This window comes from Entelurus aequoreus, linkage group LG26 (genome assembly GCF_033978785.1).
Source record: "Entelurus aequoreus isolate RoL-2023_Sb linkage group LG26, RoL_Eaeq_v1.1, whole genome shotgun sequence".
Lineage (NCBI taxonomy): Eukaryota > Metazoa > Chordata > Actinopteri > Syngnathiformes > Syngnathidae > Entelurus > Entelurus aequoreus.
This window is the reverse complement of record NC_084756.1, coordinates 17,612,675-17,639,099: the sequence shown is the minus strand read 5'-3', so window position 1 is coordinate 17,639,099 and position 26,425 is coordinate 17,612,675. Positions and strand designations below refer to the sequence as shown.

At 40.2% G+C, this 26,425-nt stretch overlaps 1 protein-coding gene across 1 annotated transcript; it reads right to left on the bottom strand.

Moving 5' to 3' along the window:
* LOC133643286 (synapsin-1-like) lies at window positions 1-25,097 on the bottom strand. Its single transcript, XM_062037769.1, has 8 exons — window positions 25,040-25,097; window positions 21,694-21,836; window positions 17,024-17,098; window positions 16,790-16,892; window positions 9,105-9,284; window positions 8,968-9,034; window positions 7,942-8,656; window positions 1-999 (listed from the first exon to the last, which is right to left on the bottom strand). The coding sequence occupies exons 1-8, from the start codon at window positions 25,046-25,048 to the stop codon at window positions 843-845; spliced, it is 1,449 nt and encodes a 482-aa protein (XP_061893753.1). The 5' UTR covers window positions 25,049-25,097; the 3' UTR covers window positions 1-842.
* Between the last annotated feature and the right edge of the window lie 1,328 nt (window positions 25,098-26,425).

The window sequence follows — 26,425 nt, the reverse complement described above, 5'->3', positions numbered from 1 at the left end:
TTACCAAACAATCTGTCACTCCTAACCGCTAAATCCCATGAAATCTTATACGTCTAGTCTCTTACGTGAATGAGCTAAATAATATTATTTTATATTTTACGGTAATGAGTTAATAATTTCACACATAAGTCGCTCCTGAGTATAAGTCGCACCCCCGGCCAAACTATGAAAAAAACCTGCGACTTATAGTCCGAAAAATATGGTATGCTTTAAAAATGATTGACAATTGAGATGATTGCAGAGCGATACTGACACCCGGTGGTGATTTATGGCTACTGCTGGCACTGCATTACTATCTTGAGCTTTGTGGCTGTTTTTATCAACTTGGAAATAGTGAATCCAATTTGTCTTTAATTAATACAGACACTTTCCTACCCGGTTCCTACGCTAATCCAAGTTCCATTTCATATTTTATGGTTAGCATCACTTCTTCTTTTGCATATTTTTCATCAAATTGTACCAATTTTAGGGTGTTCCACCTTGGAGGTTCCACTGTATGCTTTTTTTCTTTTTTAAATATAGTTTCAACAATTAAGTGTGCAGTGGGAAAATAAATATACTCTCTTGTGTATCCTATGCTATCATTATATTCTATTTAAGTGTTTATCAGCGACATAACTCTCTCATTCCACCTATCCTGGTACAGCTGCATGCACGGAACATCCTACCCAGAAGCTGGCATGAAGAAGGAGAAGAGGGACCAGAGAACGTTTAAATTTAACACGCACATCTCAGACTGCTTCACATTGAAATGTCAATCATGGTTGGTCAACATAGAAAGAGAAAGGGGTGATGAGGAGCCAGAAGCTATACGGTGTTATAGGGGCCGGGGCGAGGGGGTTCTAGTCAGAGAAAAGGCTGGCGAAGGACTTTCGGAGGTTGCGAATGGTCTCGGCCTTGGCCTCCTCTTGGCCGTCGCCGGCGCCGGAGCTGGAGACTCCGCGGAAGAAGGAAGAGTCGCTGAAGGCGTTGAAGGCATTGGTCAGTGACTGGGACTTACTGGGATGGCAGAGGAGAGAGAACAGGAGGGAGGGAGGGAGCGATGAGGGAAGGGAGGATAGGACGCGGGAAGGAAGATAATAGGCGGGAGTGTTAATAAGATGAGGAAGGATGACGGACATCAGGGAATCATTGAACACATTGAAAAAAGATGTTTTCACTGCGGAATTTGGATGTTTGGACTAGCACACCTGATAGCTTCAGCGCCCTCTGGTGGTAGCAGTTAATGTGACGTGAAACGCAACTACAACTACCTACTACAGCCAGGCAGCAGATGGCAGCATAGGTCTACACCAGGGGTGTCCAAACTTTTTCCAGAAAGGGCCGCATACAGAAAAGTTGAAGTCTCTAGGGGCCACTTTGTACATTTTTTGTACATTCAAGACCCGAAAACCTCTTACATGGCAGTTATTATTAGTTTTTTTAATTTTGCATGATTTCCTGTCCAGCGCTCTTATTTTTTGTTCCACGTCCTTTTTCCCTCCATTTGCCAGCTGAGCGCTGGCGCCGTCACCTGTCTCTGGATGCCAATCAGGATGCTTTTGGGGACTGGATTATTTTGCGTTGTACCTTTACACTTCATGCGTCTCTTTTCCATTTGTGCACTTGCCTTTCTCTGGTAAAGAAGACTTGTTTACTGCACTTGCCTGCCGTCTCTGCATCCCGGAGTGCCTAACGTAACAAAAACTAATACAATGTAGTCGAATCAATTATTCTTAGTACTATTCTTTATCAATATTAGCATGATTATTACATTACAAGGCTTAGCACACTCAAAATCTTACCATTACCATTGTTTTCTGCACTTGCCTGCCGTCTCTGCATCCCGGAGTGCCTAACGTAACAAAAACTAATACAATGTAGTTGAATCAATTATTCTTATTACTATTCTTTATCAATATTAGCATGATTATTACATTACAAGGCTTAGCACACTCAAAATCTTACCATTACCATTGTTTTCTGCACTTGCCTGCCGTCTCTGCATCCCGGAGTGCATACATAAAACGAAACGTAACAAAAAAACAGTACAATGTAGTTCAATCAATTATTCATCTTATAATTAGTCTTTATCAAAACTTATTATTATTACTATTTTGCTTTCGCCAACTCAAAATCTTACCATATCTTGCAAGAAATGTGTACATATGTTCATCAAACACCATGTAAAAGACGCACAGGTCAACAGAAATTTTGGTTTTCAGGTCCCATTTTGGGGGAATTTGGTCTGGTTCCATTATTCCGGAGCACAAATTGTATTTTGTCTGTGTCGCGGGCCAATTAAAAACGAGCTGCGGGGCCGCAAATGGCCCCCGGGCCACACTCTGGACACCCCTGGTCTACACGCTAATCGACAGGATGGTGACTTCTGTCAACGCATCTGGTAATCGATAGCAAATGCCTTTTTTAAAAAAAAAAAAGAAAAACAACAACAACAAAAATCTACTTAATTAGGGAACTTCTGTGAAATCTTGAGGGGGTGTTGTTGCATGGGTGAAAAAAGACAAATGCTAAAAAAATAAATAAATAAGCTTTTTTGAAGTAGAACTCGACACAAGAGCAGAGTCTTACATTTTTGGGGGATACCAAAGACTATAAAAATGGGACCCGTTGCCTCCCTGCTTGGCACTCAGCATCAACGGTTGGAATTGGGGGTTATATCACCAAAATGATTCCCGAGCGCGGCCACCGCTGCTGCTCACTGCTCCCCTCACATCCCAGAGGGTGGAACAAGGGGATAGGTCAAATTCCAGAGGATAATTTCACCACACTTAGTGTGTGTGTGACTACCAGTGGTACTTTAACTTTTAACTTTAAATCTGATAGCTCTTGTTAGCACCGCAAAGCTTGGAAAAAAAGCTGGAGGGGAGAGGTTACCCAGCAGGCACAAGACATTAAAACAACGTTCACAACTTGTTGAGTTAGGTCCTGACGTTAACTGATAACCTTGAAACAACATGCTTTTTGGCAACGTTTCATCAACGTCGGGTTCTGACGTTGATTTGACCATTGAAATTTGGTCATTTCCCAACCAATATTCTACAACACAGATACATTGAAACAACATGCTTTCTGACGACGATTATTCATGTCAGGTTCTGACGTTGACGGTGGAGGGCCGTGCGTTTCTCACCTAGGCCTTCAGTGATGTCCTACTTAGTCCGACTTCACTTCTCAAAATACCGTAATTGATGTCACCACATGGACCCCGCTGGAGATACTATACAGCAGGGGTGTCCAAACTTTTTCCACTGAGGGCCGCACACTGGAAAATCAAAGCAAGCGGGGGCCATTTTGATATTTTTTATTTTTAAAAAACCAATACAATATATGTATAAAAAATATACATTTAGGCCTCCACTCAGGCTTGATCCCGGGGTCCCCAAAGGGTTTTGGTCAAAAAAATATTAAAATTGTGTCATTATTTAGTATTATTATTTTTAGTATTATTCAAGGTTTAAATCTCTAGATCAACACTAGGTCTATCTGTCAGTATAAAGTGTTTTAAGATTTAAGTTGCATGCCCTTTTTGTCAAAGAAACCCCTGCTTTTTTATGGAAAAAACACAAAATATGGAATATTTTCCCCCAATCAAATTTTAAAGTGGACTATTTGAGATTATATAATAATTGGAGCCTTAAAAAGGTCAATAACTCATAACAACATTGATTTTTATTCATTATTATTTTTGAGCAGTCACACTTGAAAAAAGTCCCACTAAAACTATTGGGGATCCAAAAGGGTCCTGCTCAGTAAAGTTTAAAAAAATAAATCATACTTTTTTTTTTTTTACTTTTAACACAATAGTCTCAAGATCAACTTCAGATCTATACGTCAATTATAATTTATTGTTCTTTATGTTTTTGTGTTTGTTCATTTCAGGCGCTTCTTTTAAGACAATTAAAAAAACGTTGTTTTTTAAATGACAAACACTAAATATGCATAATTTTCCCCCAAAAAATCTCAAAGTGGAATATTTAATGTGAAGTAATTGGAGCCTTGAATAGGTCAATAATTCATAATAACATTGATTTTTATTCATTATCATTTTTTAAAGAAATAAATAGCCTGCATTAGAGTAAACATTGCAACATGTTCTTGTTACATTTCACCTGTTTGTTCTTTTGTACCACTGTTTATGTTTTTTGTTTTTTTTATTGTATCTTTAGAATGTGCCACAGGGCTGTTAAAAAATTACATGCGGGCCGCAAATGGCCCCGGGCCGCACTTTGGACACCCCTGCTACACAGAAACACACTTGCACACTACTGAGCATTGAAACCCCTCAACAGTGGACAAAACGGTCTATTTTTCGGTGCATTTAACATTAAATAAACCCACTTCAGCATTTAAAACATATCTTACGTGGTACTGTCAACATTTTAAAGTATTGTATAAAACAAATGAAACATGAAGAAATTAAGAAATAAAATATTTGGACTCACAATTTGTAGCACCCTTTCTACGCCCTATAAGCCAGTGGTAATACTCGTAGTCGGTAGTTGGTCATAGTCGGTTGATTCGTGTGAAAGTTGCGGGCAAACCATTTCACCGCCGACCTCGTCTCACAAGATCAAGTTCCTCTTAAATATCCTTTTTGAAAATGGCCTTACAAATATGTATCTGCCACCTAATCAACATTTTGCTCTCCTTCTTTGTGAGTACGGGTGAATTTTCTGTGGCTTTCTATGGCTCGTATGGCCACTTCCTGTTTTGGCAACTTGTGATTGGATACTCACTTGAGACTCCCAAGTGAGTATCCAATCACAGCGTAATGCCAGCTCGAAGGCCTTACTGACAACAACTCGTGATCTGATTGGCTATGGCAATTGTCTATCAACTGTATGTGTCCGTTCACTTACAGTGCACGGACGCCCGCATTGTTGATTCTGAAGACCCCGGGCAGATTTCGTTCAGCATGGCAACATAAGATAGCTGAATTCTGATTGGATAAAAACAACAGCACTGGAAATAGCATAATATGACATGAAGAGAATATGAATACTTTTAGATATTTGGGTAAAGTCAATTAAAAATTACTCTTATCTTTAATTATGATCAGTATTTCTGGTTATGTTAGGCCAGCAGAGAAGGCCTTGCTGGCCCTGACGGCCCACCACTGGACGTTGATTTGACCATTGAAATTTGGTCATTTTCCAACCAACAACGTGGATCCAACGTTAGACATCAACGTTGTCTCAATTTACTAATACAACTATTTTGCAACGTTGTTTCAAAGTCAGTTTTAAAGGACATGTGCGCATAATCAACGTTGTATCAAGGTCTTGTGTCTGCTGGCTAAGTATCTATATATGGAAAAATATTCAATACAAAAAACAACGGAGGGGAAAATAGGGTGAAAAAGAATGAAATAATGTGAGGGAAGTGTAAAATAAAGAAAAATATATAATGAACTTGTAATTGTTATGGATGAATAGCGTTTTCAAAAGAAATACACTACCGTTCAAAAGTTTGGGGTCACATTGAAATGTCCTTATTTTTGAAGGAAAAGCACTGTACTTTTCAATGAAGATCATTTTAAACTAGTCTTAACTTTAAAGAAATACACTCTATTCTCTGTGAACCTTTTCAATCCGGTTTCAGGGCAAATCACTCTACGGAGACAGCCCTCGCAAAAATGACTAATGATCTATTGCTGACGATGGATTCTGATGCTTCATCTATGTTGCTGCTTCTTGATCTTAGCGCCGCTTTCGATACTGTTGATCATAATATTTTATTAGAGCGTATCAAAACGCGTATTGGGATGTCAGACTTAGCCTTGTCTTGGTTTAACTCTTATCTTACTGACAGGATGCAGTGTGTCTCCCATAACAATGTGACCTCGGACTATGTTAAGGTAACGTGCGGAGTTCCCCAGGGTTCGGTTCTTGGCCCTGCACTCTTTAGTATTTACATGCTGCCGCTAGGTGACATTATACGCAAATACGGTGTTAGCTTTCACTGTTATGCTGATGACACCCAACTCTACATGCCCCTAAAGCTGACCAACACGCCGGATTGTAGTCAGCTGGAGGCGTGTCTTAATGAAATTAAACAATGGATGTCCGCTAACTTTTTGCAACTCAACGCTAAGAAAACGGAAATGCTGATTATCGGTCCTGCTCAACACCAACATCTATTTAATAATACCACCTTAACATTTGACAACCAAACAATTAAACAAGGCGACTCAGTAAAGAATCTGGGTATTATCTTCGACCCAACTCTCTCGTTTGAGTCACACATTAAGAGTGTTACTAAAACGGCCTTCTTTCATCTCCGTAATATCGCTAAAATTCGTTCCATCTTGTCCACTAGCGACGCTGAGATCATTATCCATGCGTTCGTTACATCTCGTCTCGATTACTGTAACGTATTATTTTCGGGCCTCCCTATGTCTAGCATTAAAAGATTACAGATGGTACAAAATGCGGCTGCTAGACTTTTGACAAAAACAAGAAAGTTTGATCATATTACGCCTATACTGGCTCACTTGCACTGGCTTCCTGTGCACCTAAGATGCGACTTTAAGGTTTTACTACTTACGTATAAAATACTACACGGTCAAGCTCCTGCCTATCTTGCCGATTGTATTGTACCATATGTCCCGGCAAGAAATCTGCGTTCAAAGAACTCCGGCTTATTAGTGATTCCCAGAGCCCAAAAAAAGTCTGCGGGCTATAGAGCGTTTTCTATTCGGGCTCCAATACTATGGAATGCCCTCCCGGTAAAAGTTAGAGATGCTACCTCAGTAGAAGCATTTAAGTCTCATCTTAAAACTCATATGTATACTCTAGCCTTTAAATAGACTCCCTTTTTAGACCAGTTGATCTGCCGTTTCTTTTCTTTTCTTTTCTACTCTGCTCCGGGGTGGACCGCTAGCCTGTCCATCGGATGGGGACATCTCTACGCTGCTGACCCGTCTCCACTCGGGATGGTTCCCGCTGGCCCCACCATGGACTGGACTTTCGCTGATGTGTTGGACTTTCACAATATTATGTCAGACCCACTCGACACCGAGGATGTCGTTGTGGCTTGTACAGCCCTTTGAGACACTTTCGCTGATGTGTTGGACTTTCACAATATTATGTCAGACCCACTCGACACCGAGGATGTCGTTGTGGCTTGTACAGCCCTTTGAGACACTTGTGATTCAGGGCTATATAAATAAACATTGATTGATTGATTGATATACATTGCTAATGTGGTAAATGACTATTCTAGCTGCAAATGTCTGGTTTTTGGTGCAATATCTACATAGGTGTATAGAGGCCCATTTCCAGCAACTATCACTCCAGTGTTCTAATGGTACAATGTGTTTGCTCATTGGCTCAGAAGGCTAATTGATGATTAGAAAACCCTTGTGCAATCATGTTCACACATCTGAAAACAGTTTAGCTCGTTACAGAAGCTACAAAACTGACCTTCCTTTGAGCAGATTGAGTTTCTGGAGCATCACATTTGCGGGGTCAATTAAACGCTCAAAATGGCCAGAAAAAGAGAACTTTCATCTGAAACTCGACAGTCTATTCTTGTTCTTAGAAATGAAGGCTATTCCACAAAATTGTTTGGGTGACCCCAAACTTTTGAATGGTAGTGTAATTATTAGAATAATATTAATCAATGGTTAGTTATTTAGTTAAAAATTCAAATTCCACCTGAGTTTGTGTGGTGGCACGCAGGGGAACCCTTGAAAATGTGACGCAGATCTGAATAAAGGTGCAAATGTCGTGAGGAACTTGTTTTGCACTTGCAGTGGACAAAACAAATCCACAGATGGCGCTGCGTGTGGTGGTTTGCACCCATCTTGCAGTGCTCGTTACTGCCACCTACAAGACTGGGGTGGTACAAGCCTGGCTTGTTCACGTAGTAAATATTTGCAGTAAGAGGTTAGAGGTGACTCAATGAAATACGTGTCTTTGATTATGTGGCTCTTACTTGAGCAGAGGATGGCTTTTTGGCTGGGATGCTGCTTGATCCTCTTGGGCCTCGGCGGCTGTTTCGGGTTCAGGGTTTTGGGAGGGAGAGGCGGCCTTGGCCTTCGCGGGAGACTGGACGCTAGGCGGGGATGGGCTGGCTTTGGCCGGCGACTGAATCTGCGCCGGGGCAGGGGAGGTGCTGGCGGTAGAGGCGTCGTCCGAGGTCTCAGCCGGTTCCGGGTTTTGCGGGTCGGTCGTCTGTGGTTTGGGTGAAGCTCTGGGAGGAGGCGGGGTTTTGGGCTTTGGCTGCAGCTGGGGCTTGGAGTTCCTGCGCACGGGAGGGATGGGCTTGGCGGGAGGTGTGGGTTTGGGCGGCAGGTCTTTTGGTTTTCCGGGAGCTACGGTGGGCGATCCCGGGATCTGGGGCTTGGGCTGCTCTGTGGTGGGAGCCGAGGAAGCTGAGGGGGAACCCGGACGTGCTGCCGACTTAGCTGGGGAAGATGAAGAACCTTTGGAAGGAGCTGAGCTGGGATCTGGAGCAGGTTTTGTGACAGATGGCGCTCTTGTCATGGGGGGAGGCCTTGGCACTGGGGGCTTGGTCACCGAGGCCGCCTTCTGGACCGGACTTGGTTTCTGGGTCGGTTTCTGGGCTTGGCTGGGCTTTGATGGCGGCTCAGAAGATTTCTTAACTGTCGCTGAAGACGACTCCGCAACCTGCGGCTTGACTGATGCTCCTAGAAATAGAATAATCAGATTTTAGGTAAACAGGTCAATATGGATTTGAGTATGATGGCACCAAATGAAATATGCAGGAGACAACTACTTCAATAAATACAAGCTAATGCTTGACGTCATTCATTTCCACGGTAATGACCAGCAGGCGGCAGCACATTACTGTTTCATCTTTCATGACATTTTCAGGCATGAGTGTTAGTTCTGGTTCCAGAAACATGAGATGAAAAATGAAGTACAGTAGAAAAATGAGTGAGATGAGACGATGTAGTGTCAGGATGAATGAATTATCCAAGAACAGTCTTCACAGAACCTTGGGGTTGAGGACGCTGGCCTGCGGTTTTGCTTGCATCTGGCGGTCCGTCTTTATTGCTGGCGCTCTGAATAACAGTGAAGAGACCATAAGAAACAAAACTAAACAAGAAGTATCGTTGTAAAACAGGTCAGCACCTGTGGGGGCGCTGCAGCACTTGTCTTCTGTTGGCCCTGAGGGGAGCGAGCGGGTGACCGGGAAGCACCGGACGTCTTGGCTGCCAGGGCCTGGTGCATCTTAGCCAGCACCACTTCCGAGATGAGCTGGCGATCTTCCGCCTGGTGATCGCCAACCAGCTGCATAGACGAGCCCACCACCTGAGCACAGAGAGCAGGGACAATGCACAATTTATATTTAATACAGAGCAACATTCTATTGCCACAATAATTTGATTCAACTGTCATTTTGTTTTACTGGTATAAATAACGGATGCTAGTGCAGCTGTGTAAGAGTACGTTGGTAAAACTCACTCCTCGATGCCTTAAAGGTCGCGCTGTACAATGAGTTTAAAGCTTAAGCTTTTAGCTTGGTGGCTAGAGTGCCCACCTCTCACTCTGTGGAGCATGGTTTAATCCCTGAGCAGTACGAAGGGGCGGATTGATTATACGCACGCATACACACAGAGGGTATTAATGCATCAGCTCGAGAAAGTCTGCCTAGCAACACGTGACTGCTCAAACAAATCGTTCATGTTGACCTTTGCTTTTATTAGATATAAAAAAAACATACTGTTATTGTGAATTTAATCGAAAGGTGAAAAACATGAATGTATGTACTTTTTTTTTTTTTTTTTTACATTTAAGTGGTTGGTACAGTAGTTATTAATACAGTTAATATCGGAATTGACATTTATAAAAAATCAAATAAAAAATGTTTTCATTTCCAATTTAAAATGAAAATAAAGAAAATATTAAATGTATTTGATAAAATAACTAGTTTTCAATATATTGTAATCATTAAAACAAATTGTAATGAATAATAATAATAATAATGATAATAATAATAATATTACAGTAACTAGTACATGATAAAGTCTGTCACTGTTGGTAACATTAAGGTAGTCATCAGTGTTGTCCACCTTAACAAGATGGTGTACTAGTAAGAAAACTATCACTATCACGCTCCTTTATATGTGCACATATATACGAGGGGCCGTTAGGGACTTTATTCAGAATTACCTCTCACACGCACCACTAAAATCCTCTCATTCACAGAACTGACATTTTTTTCTCTCATGCACACTACCAAAATCCTCACACACACACTACTGAAATTCTCTCAGACACGACTGAAATCCTCTCATACACACTACTGAAATCCTCACACACAAATTACTGAAATCCTCTCACACACACAACTGAAATCCTCTCAGACAGAAAGTAATTTCAGTAGTGTGTGTGAGAGAATTTCAGTAGTGCGTATGAGAGAAAAAAAATTCAGTTGTGTGTTTGAAAGGTGTTCAGTAGTATGTATTAAAGGATTTCAGTAGTGTAAATGAAAGGATTTCCGTGGTGTATATGAGAGGATTTCAGTTGTGTGTGTGTGTGTGTGAGAGAAAAAAAAATTTCAGTAGCGTGTATGAGAGGATTTCAGTAGTGTGTATCAGAGGACTTCAGTAGTGTATATGAGAGAAAAAAAACATGTCAGTAGTGTGTGAGAGAGAAAAAACATTTCAGTAGTGTGTGTGTGAGGATTCCAGAAGTGTGTGTGAGTTAGGGCTGGGCGATATGGTCTTTTTTTAATATCGCAATATTTTAAGGCCATATCGCGATACACGATATATATCTCGATATTTTGCCTTAGCCTTGAATGAACACTTGATGCATGTAATCACAGCAGTATGATGATTCTATGTGTCTACATTAAAACATTCTTCTTCATACTGCATTAATATATGCTACTTTAAAACTTTCATGCAGAGAAGGAAATCACAACTAAAAAAATCACTATTTTTTTCATACGGTGTTGATCTGGAAATGTTTGCCTCGGCATTTTGATGGTGTGGGCGTGTGGCACCGAACGGAGATGTTGACATGCAGAGTAAGCCCTCTTCATTCTCTAGCAGGTGACTTTTCAAATGATGCTACATATTAGCAGTAATGCTACTTTTTATAGCAACGCTTTTGCCCCACACTTGACAAATTACGGTTGTCTGTTCGACATATTCCCACTTGAAGCCAAACCACCGCCATACGATGGACCCCCTGCTGTTTTTTGGGGGAATTATTTATTCCTTCATTTGTTACCAGATTCGCACTTTCTCTCTCTCGTATTACCACTCGCACGGCTGCGTTAGCATCACAGCTAACGTTACCCATGCTGCTACCTCATTGCTGCGTGAGGGCGTATACGTATGTGACGTATGTCGTGACAGTATGTGACGTGTGTAAGAAGGTGCGCTTGTCTGTCTGTGAGAAGGAGACACAGGAAAGAGCGAGGAGAGCCTGTAGTGTAATTCCAGCAGCTAAAAGCAACTGCGTGAGAACGTATACTCCAATATCACCATATAGTCATTTTCTATATCGCACAGAGTCAAACCCGCGATATATCGCGTATATCATACTTGCCAACACTCCCGGTTTTACCGGGAGACTCCCGGAATTCAGCGCCTCTCCCGAAAACCTCCCAGAAGAAATTTTCTCCCGATAAACTCCCGGGATTCAGCCGGAGCTGGAGGCCACGCCCCCTCCAGCTCAATGCGGACCTGAGTGGGGACAGCGGCGACAGTCTGTTTTCACGTCCGCTTTCCCACGATATAAACAGCGTGCCTGCCCAATCACGTTATAACTGTAGAATGATCGAGGGCGAGTTCTTGGTTTCTTATGTGGGTTTATTGTTAGGCAGTTTCATTAAAGTCCTCCCAGCGCGGTAACAACACACAACATCAGCAGTCACGTTTTCGTCTACCGTAAAGCAGTTCGTCTGCCGTAAACAGCAATGTTGTGACACTCTTAAACAGCACGATACTGCCATCTACTGGATAGCCTCCGGAACACTGAAATTCAAGTATTTCTTTTATTTATATGTATAATAAAAAATAAAAAATAAAAAATAAATATATATATATATATATATATATATATATATATATATATATATATATATATATATATAGCTAGAATTCACTGAAAGTCAAGTATTTCATACATATATACACTACCGTTCAAAAGTTTGGGGTCACATTGAAATATCCTTATTTTTGAAGGAAAAGCACTGTACCTTTCAATGAAGATAACTTTAAACTAGTCTTAACTTTAAAGAAATACACTCTATACATTGCTAATGTGGTAAATGACTATTCTAGCTGCACATGTCTGGTTTTTGGTGCAATATCTACATAGGTGTATAGAGGCCCATTTCCAGCAACTATCACTCCAGTGTTCTAATGGTACAATGTGTTTGCTCATTGGCTCAGAAGGCTAATTGATGATTAGAAAACCCTTGTGCAATCATGTTCACACATCTGAAAACAGTTTAGCTCGTTGCAGAAGCTACAAAACTGACCTTTCTTTGAGCAGATTGAGTTTCTGGAGCATCACATTTGTGGGGTCAATTAAACGCTCAAAATGGCCAGAAATTTTGGTTCTTAGAAATGAAGGCTATTCCACAAAATTGTTTGGGTGACCCCAAACTTTTGAACGGTAGTGTATATATATATATATATATATATATATATATATATATATATATATATATATGAAATACTCGAGTTGGTGAATTCTAGCTGTAAATATACTCCTCCCCTCTTAACCACGCCCCCAACCACACCCCTGACCACGCCACGCCCCACCCCACCTCCTGGAATCGGAGGTCTCAAGGAGCCCTAGTGGGAGTGTTTCAGTACTGTGAGTGAGAGAGAAAAACCCAGTAGTGTGTATGAAAGGATTTCAGTACTGTGCATGAGCGAAAACTATTTCCGTCATGTGTATAAAAGGATTTCAGTAGTGTGTGTATGGGAGAAAAACCTTTCAGAAGTGTGTATGAGAGGATTTTAGTAGTGTGTGTGAGGGATTAACTTTTCAGTTGTTTATATGAGAGCATTTCAGTAGTGTATGTAAGAGGTAATGCTGAAGATGTCCCTAACGGCCCCTCATACATATACACACACGCGCACACACACATACACGCACACACACACACACATCCAGAGACACACATTTACGCATATTATATGAACGCACTCCTTTTTTAAATGCCACCCGAGCAAGCAGGTCATGGCCGAAGATGTGGAGCTGGGTCATGTGATCCACATGTGAATATTACTGTGATTGTAGTTTCTTCTTCTTCTGCTCTCTGCCATTATAATAATTGAATTTGCTCACCTTGTCACGCTTCATTTCTCCAATAATTTCCTTTACTTTCCCTCGTGGGCTGCGGCAATCTTACCTACTAATGACTTTTAGCCCCTTTGCTGTCATACTCATTACACACGCTGCCTTGACTTGTGAGAATATTTGTTCCGGTACCTGCATTCCCGCCCAATTGCAGCCTTATTAACCCTTCCTTGCCCCCACCTTGAAATTGTTTTAGAGTAATTAACTTGCCTAATGATCTGTACTGTGTTGTTTTGGACTCATTTACTTGTGTGCGACCGGCATATACAATAAATATAAAACTATCTTTTTTATTGACCAGTCGGCAGTTATAATCGAGCCCTAGGAAGTCTGCCTAGTAACAGGTGTCACCTGAGCAATTTTGTTAATTAACATTTGTGAGTGTTCTTGACAGTAAAAAAAACTGTTATTTGACATGGGAATGGTGTGCTGCTGACCTCGACTGCGGATGTTGTGGATCGGTGGAGGGAATAATACTTCGAAGACCTCCTCAATCCCAACTACACGTCTTCCTATGAGGAAACAGTGCCTGGGGAATCTCTGGTGGGCTCTCTTATTTCTGGGGTTAAGGTTGCAGAGGTAGTTAAAAAGCTCCTCGGTGGCAAGGCCCTGGGGGTGGGTGAGATTTGCCCAGAGTTCCTTAAGGTTCTGGATGCTGTGACGCTGTCTTGGTTGACAAGACTCTGCAACATTGTGTGGACATCGGGGACTGTAGGTGGTGGTTCCTCTCTTTAGGAACCAAATTCCCGGTTTTCCCGAAATTCCAGGAATTCCGTAATACCATTTCCCAATTCAACATGTTACCGCTTCAACATTTCTCGACCGATTAAAAAAATTCCAACACCAACCATTTCTATGGAGCCCCTAAAGCGGGGGTCGGCAACCCGCGGCTCTAGAGCCGCATGCGGCTCTTTAGCGCCGCCCTGGTGGCTCTCTGGAGCTTTTTCAAAAATGTGTGAAAAATGGAAAAAGATGACGGGAAAAAAAATATTTTGGGTTTTAATATGGTTTCTGTAGGAGGACAAACATGACACAAACCTCCCTAATTGTTATAAAGTACACTGTTTATATTAAACATGCTTCACTGATTCGAGTATTTGGCGAGCGCCGTTTTGTCCTACTAATTTTGGCGGTCCTTCAACTCACCGTATTTTGTTTACATATATAACTTTCTCCGACTTCCTAGGACGTGTTTTATGCCACTTCTTTTTCTGTCTCATATTGTCCACCAAACTTTTAATGTTGTGCGTGAATGCACAAAGGTGAGTTTTGTTGATGTTATTGACTTGTGTGGAGTGCTAATCAGGCATATTTGGTCACTGCATGACTACAAGCTAATCGATGCTAACATGCTATTTAGGCTAGCTATATGTACATATTGCATCATTATGCCTCATTTGTACGTATATTTGAGGTCATTTAGTTTCCTTTAAGTCCTCTTAATTCAATTCATATCTCATGACACACTATCTGTATGTAATATGGCTTTTAATTTTTTGCGGCTCCAGACAGATTTGTTTTTTGTATTTTTGCTCCAATATGGCTCTTTCAACATTTTGGGTTGCCGACCCCTGCCCTAAAGGGACAAGGGGGAATTTTTTTTTTAATTTTTCAATTTTTTTTTAGACATGTATCTCGTGCGCACGAGAAACTTTTTATAAAGTTATAAAAAAAACAAAAAACATTTAAATATATATATATTTTTTAAGACGTTTCTCGTGCGCACGAGATACATGTCTAAAAAAAATAAAACGTAAAAAATAATTACTAAAAAAAAAATTCTCCCATGTCCCTTTAGGGCAGGGGTCACCAACCTTTTTGAAACCAAGAGCTACTTCTTGGGTACTGATTAATGCGAAGGGCTACCATTTTGATACACACTTAAATAAATTGCTAGAAATAGCCAATTTGCTCAATTTACCTTTAACTCTGTTATTATTAATAATTAATGATATTTACACTTAATTGAACGGTTTAAAAGAGGAGAAAACACGAAAAAAATGACAATTACATTTTGAAACATAGTTTATCTTCAATTTCGAATCTTTAAAATTCTAAATTCAACCGAAAAAAAGAAGACAAAAACTTAAATTATTTATGGAACATCATTAGTAATTTTTCCTGATTAAGATTAATTTTAGAATTTTGATGACATGTTTTAAATAGGTTAAAATCCAATCTACACTTTGTTAGAATATATAACAAATTGGACCAAGCTATATTTCTAACAAAGACAAATCATTATTTCTTCTAGATTTTCCAGAACAAAAATTTTAAGATAAATTCAAGGATTTGAAATAAGATTTAAATTTGATTCTACAGATTTTCTAGATTTGCCAGAATAATGTTTTTGAATTTTAATCATAATAAGTTTGAAGAAATATTTCACAAATATTCTTCGTCGAAAAAACAGAAGCTAAAATGAAGAATTAAATTACAATTTATTTATTATTCTTTACAATAAAAAAAAATACATTTACTTGAACATTGATTTAAATTGTCAGGAAAGAATAGGAAGATATTTAAAAGGTAAAAAGGTATATGTGTTTAAAAATCCTAAAATCATTTTTAAGGTTGTATTTTTTCTCTAAATTTGTCTTTCTGAAAGTTATAAGAAGCAAAGTAAAACAATTAATGAATTTATTTAAACAAGTGAAGACCAAGTCTTTAAAATATTTTCTTGGATTTTCAAATTCTATTTGAGTTTTGTCTCTCTTAGAATTAAAAATGTCGGGCAAAGCGAGACCAGCTTGCTAGTAAATAAAAAAAAAAAAAAAAAATAGAGGCAGCTCACTGGTAAGTGCTGCTATTTGAGCTATTTTTAGAACAGGCCGGCGGGCTACTCATCTGGTCCTTACGGGCTACCTGGTGCCCGCGGGCACCGCGTTGGTGACCCCCGCTTTAGGGGCTCCGTACATTTCAACTCATTCAGACCATTCAAGTTGTTTACCGTTTTCAAAAAAATTCCCGCTTTTTTGGGAAATTGCCATTGAAATCAATGGGACATTCTTCAAAGTTCCACAACTCCCACATTTTTCATCCAATTCAAGCTGTTCCAACTTCAAAATATTCAGCCTGTTTGGGAATTGTGTGCTCTACTTCAACAATTCTAAAAAATTAAAGGATTTCAGTTCAATTTCAGCGTTGGAGCATTCACACGCAATTCCTTAAGGAATTGCCTCATCTAGTTAATTAATGTTAATGATTTATGTGAGGGACAAGCGGTAGAAAATGGATGAATGGATGGATTTATGTTAGGTCAGCAGAGAAGGCCTCGCTGGTCGGCCCTTAACCGTTAGTTAAAAAAGGCAAAGGTGGTATTGTTGATCCCAGTAGTGTCAAATGAGGCCAGAAAGGATGGATATCATTTTCCAAAGGACCTTATTTGTCTTTGAACCACAACTTATTTCAGGCTTCCGCGTTACTAAGTACATTTGATGGACTTATTCATAACCTAATTAAAACGTTCCAGCGTGTGTTTTATTCACCTCAGTGATGTAGTCATTGCCGTCCTTGCCACAAATGGCCTTGACGGCGCAAATGTCCAGGCCGCCAAAGATCTCGGCGCAGGTATCCACCCACAGCTTGTACCTGCAGGAGGACAACGTGACTTCTAGGGATTGTCGTAACACTTCCACGTGAATCGCGGTGACGGCGTGACTAAGTGTGACATAACACAGCTCGGCAGACAGCGTCGCTAATTCAGCTGCGGCGGCGCTCACTTGTCAGTCATGGCTACTTGCTCCAACATGGCAGAGCCCGTGTTGCTCTTCCAATTACCAGAGATGGATGTTCGCCTGGAAAGGAAAAGGAAATTGGGCAATCAGTCGCGACACCAACCGTTACATTTTCTCCTTTCCCCCCCCACTAGCGCGCTTTCAGGTATCGGCTCCATAAGCAGTTTGATAAATGTACGTGGTGTGATAACAATGTGACCCAATAAAGCAGCGTTTTTCAACCTTTTTTGAGGCAAGGCACGTTTTTTTTCATTAAAAAATCCGTAAACACACCACCAGCAGAAAACGTTAAAAAACTAAACTCCACCAGGTCGTCGTGCCTTATTTTGAGTTTGTTGGTGTTTTCCTTTGTAATGCTTTAGTTTTTGTCTTGCGCTGTTATTTTGGTGGCCTTTCCTGTTTTGTTGGTGTTTTCCTGTAGCAGTTTCATGTCTTCCTTTGAGCGCTATTCCCCGCACCTGCTTTGTGTTAGCAAGCAAGGCTATTCAAGTTGTTGCTATCCTTCTTTGTGTGGACATTGTTGATTGTCATGTCATGCACGGATGTACTTTGTGGACGCCGTAAGTTTTTGCTGTTGTCCAGCATTCTGTTTCTGTTTACTTTGTAGCCAGTTCAGTTTTACTTTTGTTTTTCCGTCCCTTTGTTCGTTCATTTTTGGTTTAAGCATTACATAACTTTTTACCTTGAACTGCTGCCCTCGGGCAGAAGATACAGGACAATAAAATGCCGGACAAACAGACTTAAGAACACTTTTTACCCGGAGAGCAATAGTGTCGCTGAACACAAGATGACAATAATGACTGTGCATGTGAGCTGTATGCTTGCTATTTTTATGTATTTTATGTATTTTTATCTATTTATCTATGTTCTTATGGTTTTATGTGTTATGAATTTGCACTAAATTAGTTTTGCTTACAATTTTGTTGTACAATGTACAATAACAATAAAGATATATTCTATTCTATTCTACCTGCCTCCCGCTGTGCTCTGCATATTGGGATCACAACAAACCATCCTCGTCTCACCCGACACATTCCGACTTTTACAAAGCAGCAAGTAGTTAACCTGCTGCCACCTACTGATATGGAGTATTACATGGTTACCCTGCCGAGCTGTACACAGCAAAGACAGTAAGAAACGGCACATTCTAATTACTGATTTGCAAAAAATGTTTTTGGGACCAATTAGGTGAAGTTGCATAATTTCCCACGGGACGCCAGACAATATCTGGTTGAAAAACACTGCAATAAACACACAGTGGTCACAATAATAGGTACACCTGCACACTCTAATGAGCTCGTTTAAAAAGAAGATAATGCGCACTTTTGATGAACACTGTCAAAAGAGTGGGTATTTGGCACCATGTTTATTATCGTGCTTGGAGTTTGCACTGCGTAATTAAAATTGTTGCACATATTTACAACCTCTCTAATATACTGTGAGTTGGGAGGGAGGGGGAGGGGTTATATTCACTCAACCACAGGTGTAACACAGGTGTTTATTCGGGGTAATGCAATAATGAAATTACATCTTTATAATATCATGCAGATAAATAAAATAGTGAAGTGAATTAATTAACTCATATTATGTTCTACATATGGTGAATGTTTATATTCACCTTGGAGAAAGCAAACCACCAGGTTTAATTAAATAGTGGTATTTCAGTTTGAGCACATAATAAGATAAGACCCCTTAGTTTGATATTCGCAGGTGGATTGGATCACTTCTCGTAGGAAAAGAGGCTCTAATTGGGACTCGGGAATGCAAAAGTGATAACCATATCCTTGAGAAGAGACTACCTGTCTAGCTCAACGCCAACATTTGAGTTATGACTTAAAGCAGTTGTTTTCCAGACCCTTACACACGGACATCTCCTTTTATAGTCAGGATGCGCTCTCCTGACTTAGCACACACACCCAGAGACAGAAAGGAGGAGTATAAAAACTGATGGTTTGGCTTCTCCAGTTAGGGGTCCTTCATTTTTGGACCTAGGCTCCTCCGGGTACTGCAGACCTGTTTAATGACGCTCGCTTGTAATAAAGCAACTTTTTGTTCAGCAAAGCGTCTCCGACGTCCCTTTTGATCCAGCCGCACTGCCTTGTTGCCCTCTTTCCCGGGCGGGGGTGGCAAGACCAGAAATACACTTCAATAGCTTAAGTGACCTCTTTCTTCCCGCACTTTTTTATGATTATTATCATGGAGTGAAATTACTGCCAAAACTCCACAAACCCACATAAATGTTTTTACTCACGCCCAACGATTGGCAAGTAAAAAACATTTTTCTTCAATTAAAAACCTAATTCGAGAGTATAAAAACAATTTTCTGCAAGTACAAAAAGGATAAGTATATAAAAAAAAAATTCTTCAATTAATGACAGTGTGACAATGACAGCACGAAGCCGCTGACCAATCAGCAGTCAGAAACGTACAGGTTAACTTACAGGTTGAGCTTGTTTCGCCTCTCTCCTGTCCTCCAATTCACTCCCCAGCCTGCCTCTTCTTTGTTTTTTGGGCGGACGGCACTATGCGCAAATAACAGTGGCTCCGGTTGCCTTAAATGCCTGTTGCCAAGTGACATGTGACGTCAGCGAGAACGTGCTTGGAACAGCTTTTTATCCAAACTGAGTTTGTTAGCTTAGCAATGGCTGTTCTACGGCAGGGATGGCAATTTCTGTAGAATCTTTTCACTGGATTGTGTTAGCGCTGGTTAATAAAGAGATGGCTTTGATTGCTGTCTTGTTTTCTTCTCCACAAACAAGGTATTGCAAGCTTGTCACTTATCAATTATTGATTTTTTTTGTCATTATTCCCTCGTGGTAGTGGTAGTAGGAGTGTGCGTATGTGTGTACACTTTGCCTACAAGTTTGCTGTGTGATGTTTAATATTAGGTTAATTTTAGTGTGGCACTTGTTGTTGCTTTCATTAGTAAAAGTTACTTTCTGCATTGACTTTTCTGTGCTTCTGATATTGTCTTGTTGACATACAACCAGTGATTTAACTAAGCTACATAGATTATTTAGCTACTTATTTAGCGAGTAGCTTTTCCCGTAGCTTAGCTACTTTTAGACACATGTAGCAAGGTAGCTTACATTAAAGCTATAAGCTGCAAAGAGAGAAAATAGACTGCAAATCCAGGCCCAAAAAAAAATATGGGGAAAATACAATGACCTGGATGAATGAGAACAACCATACATATGGAGAAAATCCATAAAATTGGTGTTCGTATGTTGAGTCACAGTTGGCTAGGGTTAGGGCGAAACATTATAGACTGGCCAATCAGAGGCAAGTTAAGGGTCGGTCATCGAAACCCGTAAGGAAAATCATAACAAACACGAGGGAGTCAGAGACAGAGGGACGCTTCAAGCTGACCACTCAAAAAAAAACAAAAAAACTTGAAAATGGCAAAGAAATACCCTTCCGCAGATTAGATTTTTCCTTTAGTGATGAAGATGACATGCAGGAAAACCACTATAATGCGTGTTCTTATCCATATTTAGACAAATGTATGCGTTTAGAGAAAATAATGCCCAAAACCTTAGTTTTTACTCGGTTTAACTGCCCTCTTCATCTAAGACGTGGAACACAAATGTACGAACACACATTGGGGTGAGTTCATGAAAAGTTTGACTGCACGTAACTACCGTATTTTTCTGACTGTAAGTCACAGTTTTTTTCATAGTTTGGCCGGGGGTGCGACTTATACTCAGGAGCGACTTATGTGTGAAATTATTAACAGATTACCGTAAAATATCAAATAATATTATTTAGCTCATTCACGTAAGAGACTAGACGTATAAGATTTCATGGGACTTAGCGATTAGGAGTGACAGATTGTTTGGTAAACGTATAGCATGTTCTATATGTTATAGTTATTTGAATGACTCTTACCATAATATGTTACGTTAACATACCAGGCACGTTCTCAGTTGGTTATTTATGAGTCATATTACGTACACTTATTCCGCCTGTTGTTCACTATTCTTTATTTATTTTAAATTGCCTTTCAAATGTCTATTCTTGGTGTTGGGTTTTATCAAATAAATTTCCCCAAAAAATGCGACTTATACTCCAGTGCGACTTATATATGTTTTTTTCCTTCCTATTATGCATTTTCGGCCGATGCAACTTATACTCCGAAAAATACGGTATTACTAACTGTTCCCAAACAACACAAGCCATTATTTTTTTGTTCATATATATATAAATAGAGGCTGTTTTTTTTTTTACTGTCGGTAGAGAAAATGAATAACGTTATAGGGGTGGGCCAAAGAAAAGGCAAACTAAAACAAAATACATACAGTGGAGTGCGGAGGTAGTTGTAGGGTATCCCCAGCTAAATGACAGATAGTTAATAGTAATGGACCTTTATTGGGTGCAGTTGTACACTCTCAGTTACATTAACATGGATATATTACATATGGGCCCATAGATAGAAATGTTGTTAAATGTAGATTTGATGAATTTTCCGGGATAGCTTCCCCTGTAGCATAGCTACATTTAATCAAGAGTAACTTAAGTTACTCTTCAAATGTAGCATGCCACGTTACATCGAACGCATCGGTAACGGCGTTGTAACATACGTAAATGGAATTAATTCGATTACTTGTTATTAGTCATGTACCGTAACTCCGATTTTCCCAACACTGCATACTTACATGTACGCCTTATAGTCGACACCGATCTTCTGCACCCTGATGTCGTACTTGGCGTCGATGAAAGGCTCCGTGGTGCAGTAAGTCTGAGTGATGGCCACAACGCTGGCAATGTCCTGGAAGTCGCTCACGTTGTCCACTTTAACCTTTGACAGGAGAGCAACACAAGACTTTTAGCAACGTGTTTCATGTCACTTTAAAAACTGCTGGGTTGAAAACTACCTAATTTGGGTAGGAACTGCTGGGTAACGATTGGACCAAACCAACGCTGGGTTAATTTAACCCAGCGAGATGGGTTTCTTATTAAACCTAGCTAGGTGGTTTATATATTCAACCCAAATGCTGGGTCATTTTAACTGCAACGTTGGGTCAATTCTACCAAATAAATTGGTTATTTTCATGTTTTTTGTAGTCCAAACGTCATCATGACTTATGACTCCAACAGGAAGAAGTAAAAAAATTCTACTTGTAATTTTTTAACTGTCCACCGTCTTTCTTTCGGAGACCAGATTCGCCACACTGCATGTACAAAACCCAAAACTAGTGAAGTTGGCACGTTGTGTAAATGGTAAATAAAAACAGAAAACAATGATTTGCAAATCCTTTTCAACTCATGTTCAATTGAATAGACTGCAAAGACAAGATATTTAATGTTTAAATTGAGAAACTTATTATTTTTTTGGCAAATAATCATTAACTTAGAATTTAATGGCAGCAACACATTGCAAAAAAGTTGTCACAGGGGCATTTTTACCACTGTGTTACATGGCCTTTCCTTTTAACAACACTCAGTAAACGTTTGGGAACTGAGGAGACCAATTTTTCAATCTTTTCAGGTGGAATTCTTTCCCATTCTTGCTTGATGTACAGCTTAAGTTGTTCAACAGTCCGGGGTCTCCGTTGTGGTATTTTAGGCTTCCTAATTTGCCACACATTTTCAATGGGGGACAGGTCTGGACTACAGGCAGGCCAGTCTAGTACCCGCACTATTTTACTATGAAGCCACGCTGTTGTAAGACGTGGCTTGGCATTGTCATGCTGAAATAAGCAGGGGCGTCCATGATATCGTTGCTTGGGTGGCAACATACAGTATGTTGCTCCAAAACCTGTATGTACCTTTCAGCATTAATGGTGCCTTCACAGATGTAGACTGCACTAATACACCCCCATACCATCACAGATGCTGGCTTTTGAACTTTGCGCCTGTAACAATCCGAATGGTTCTTTTCCTCTATGTTCCAGAGGACACGACATCCACAGTTTCCAAAAACAGTTTGAAATGTGGACTCGTCAGACCACAGACCACCTTTCCACTTTGCATCAGTCCATCTTAGATGAGCTCGGGCCCAGCGAAGCCGGCGACGTTTCTGGGTGTTGTTGATAAATGGACTTCGCACTTACAGATGTTGCGACGAACTGTAGTTACTGACAGTGGTTTTCTGAACTGTGAGCCCATGTGGTGATATCCTTTACACACTGATGTCGCTTTTTGATGCAGTACAGCCTCAGGGATCCACGGTCACGGGCATTCAATGTTACGTGCAGTGATTTCTCCAGATTCTCTGAACCTTTTGATGATATTACGGACCGTAAATGGTGAAATCCCTAAATTCCCTGCAATAGCTGGTTGAGAAATGTTGTTCTTAAACTGTTGGACAATTTGCTCACGCATTTGTTCACAAAGTGGTGACCCTCGCCCCATCCTTGTTTGTGAATGACTGAGCATTTCATGGAAGCTGCTTTTATACCCAATCATGGCACCCACCTGTTCCCAACTAGCCTGTTCACCTGTGGGATGTTCCTAATAAGTCTCTGTTTTTCTCAGTCTCTTTTGCTACTTGTGCCAGCTTTTTTGAAACATGTTGCAGGCATCAAATTCCAAATGAGCTAATATTTGCAAGAAATAAAGTTTTCCAGCTCAAACGTTAAGTATCTTGTCTTTGCAGTCCATTCAATTGAATATAGGTTAAAAAGGATTTGCAAATCATTGTATTCTGTTTTTATTGACCATTTACACAACGTGCTAACTCACTGGTTTTGGGTTTTGTACTTAGTCTATGAAGATTGTTTTATACACAATCATACAACAATGTTATAAGTGACTTTGATTTTGAACTGCTTTCACAAATAGTCACAACATAATGTAAAGTCCATTTAGCATAGTCTGCATCGATAAAGATGGTGAACTATTGATTATTAGAGAGCCTTACCCAAGGACTAATACTAATCAAATGTCATCCCGGGGGCGATAGATAATTCATTTGCGATCCGCATCTGGCCAGCGGGCCTTGACTTTGACACCCCTGCTCTAAATATATCAAAAACACAAAGTGTAGCTGCAATGTACTCTGGGAAAAAGACTCACCCAATGGAAATCAATCTGGACACCTACTGGCGGACGTCAGTATTGCATTTTTTTTTGTAGCTGTCGGCCATGTTTTTTGCAGATGTGATGATTTTGCAACATCGGAAGTTTTGAAAGTTTCAATACCAACCTCTGCCTGTAGGAGTCATAAATCATTATGACGTAGGGACTACAACTAAAAGGGTGGTTGTCTTTGGAGAACTACAAAACAATATGATGTACACCTACTTCTGGTCTTAATTCCAGTTTAGGCCATGTCCACTTTGTGTGACATCACCCCCCCCACTCACCTCCCTAAATAAATGGTGCATTTAGGCCAGGTAGGGATAACTAGTGTTATACAGACAGTGATACAGTATTTCTCGCTCATATGTGACAGGTTGTAAGTTAACTTACAAAGCACATACACACTTTTTATTTTACTCTATCCCCCCAAAGCACGAGGAGGACATCTTAGGAGGTAGAGAGAAGCCAGAAATGAATCACTTCCCAATGTAACGCAGCTGCAGGGTGAATTGTACGTCCTTGCTGGGTTGTTACTTGAATTTTGGTGATGGGCAAAAACTACCCCACTCCTTAGAAATAACTTATAAATATGATCCAACAGGGTCAACCCAGCATTTGGTAAGAAAAAATAACCCAGCATTTTTTATTGTGTAAAAAGTAATCTGTGTGTTGAATTGATTAGTTATTGTGCATCTGGTCCCTACGGTCCATCCATGGAGACATTAGGAGGAAATATGAGGACTAATGGATTTATAGTAAGTGGAAGATAAACATTGAACTGTGATCTTAGCTAGAACATATTAACACTGCTGCAGATCAATAACATGACCAGAAAGTGCCATCATTGACAGGATATGAATGAGAAATGTCAGCTTAGTGACTTCAGGTTCTTCAACACAATGTGAAATATTGATTTTCTTGCCCAATGTTAGGCGACAGATTGTGTGCGACTGTCGGACACAAAAAAACAACACTCACCTTTCCCATTCCGGAGTGAGCGTGTCCGATCTTCACCACGACGGGAAAGCTTGGCGTTGTAATCTGAAAAAGCAAGACAAAAAGATAAGGGAGGACACTGGCGAAGTAGTCGTTCTTATATGGAATACTTCCATTTTCACAGGCTCGAAGGAATAAGGGCAAAGTGAACAAAACAACATTGTCAGGCCTTCACTATATCGTTAACATACCATCTGATACTGGTACCTACAAACAGTACTAGTGTTTAAACCAGTGGTTCTTAACCTGGTTTCGATCGAAACCTAGGGGTTCGGTGAGTCGGCCTCAGGGGTTCGGCGGAGGTCAAAACACACCCGACTCATCGTGTAAATACAATCTTCTCCCTATGGGCGTATTACGGATACGGCAACAGCTGACTGATTTGCAGGTGTGTAATTTGTTGTGAGTTTATGCACTGTGTTGGTTTTGTTGTTTGAACAAGGTGATGTTCATGCACGGTTCATTTTATGCACCTGTAAAAAAAAACATGGTAACACTTTAATATGGGGAACATATTCACCATTAATTAGTTGCTTATTAACATGCAAATTAGTAACATATTGGCTCTTAACTAGTCATTAAGTACTTATTAATGCCTTATTCGGCATGGCCTTATTATAACCCTAACCCTCTAACCCTGACGCTAACCAAATAACTCTAAATTAAGTCTTTATTACTTAGAATATGTTCCCCTAGTGTCCAAATAACTCTAAATGTAGTCTTTGTTACTTAGAATATGTTCCCCATACTAAAATGTTACCAAAAACATATAACTTTGTCTTGAATTTGAATTTTTATTTTTTATTTTTTCACTAAAGAAGGGTTCGGTGAATGCGCATATGAAACCGGTGGGGTTCGGTACCTCCAACAAGGTTAAGAACCACTGGTTTAAACTGTGCAAGAAACCGGTGCGTAAACAGGAAGCATTTTCCTAGAACGGGGGTCTGCAACCGGCTCTAGTGCCGCCCAAGTGGCTTTTTTAAAAAAAGATTGAAAATGGGGGGAAAATACAAACAAACACAACAGTTTGTTTACATGTAAAATCTTTCACTCGTTCTTTGTCTCATTTTTGTCCACCAAAAGTTTTATACTGTGTGTGAACGTGTGTGAGTATCAGAATCAGAATCAGAAATACTTTAATAATCCCAGAGAGGAAATTAACATTTTCAGCGCAATCCCATTCAAGAGCAGACAAACATTACAGGGAGACAGAACAGGATCGCTGACGGGTCTGCCAACTTTCGGCGCCCCTTACAAAAAAGTTTAGAAACAGGTAAACGCTGGGGACGATGGGGGGTGAGAAAAAAAAAATTCTGTCTAAGGCTGGGCCCCTGGAGAGGGGGTCCAGACTGAGGCCAAGGGGAAAAA

Excerpts from the sequence above, each read along its gene's own strand:
- LOC133643286 (XM_062037769.1), bottom strand. Across the intron at positions 17,099-21,693 it reads GTCGACTATAAGGCGTACAT|GCGAACATCCATCTCTGGTA; the intron begins GTAAGTATGCAG and ends TTTCCTTTCCAG. Across the intron at positions 9,285-16,789 it reads GCAATGACTACATCACTGAG|GTGGTGGGCTCGTCTATGCA; the intron begins GTGAATAAAACA and ends CTCTGTGCTCAG.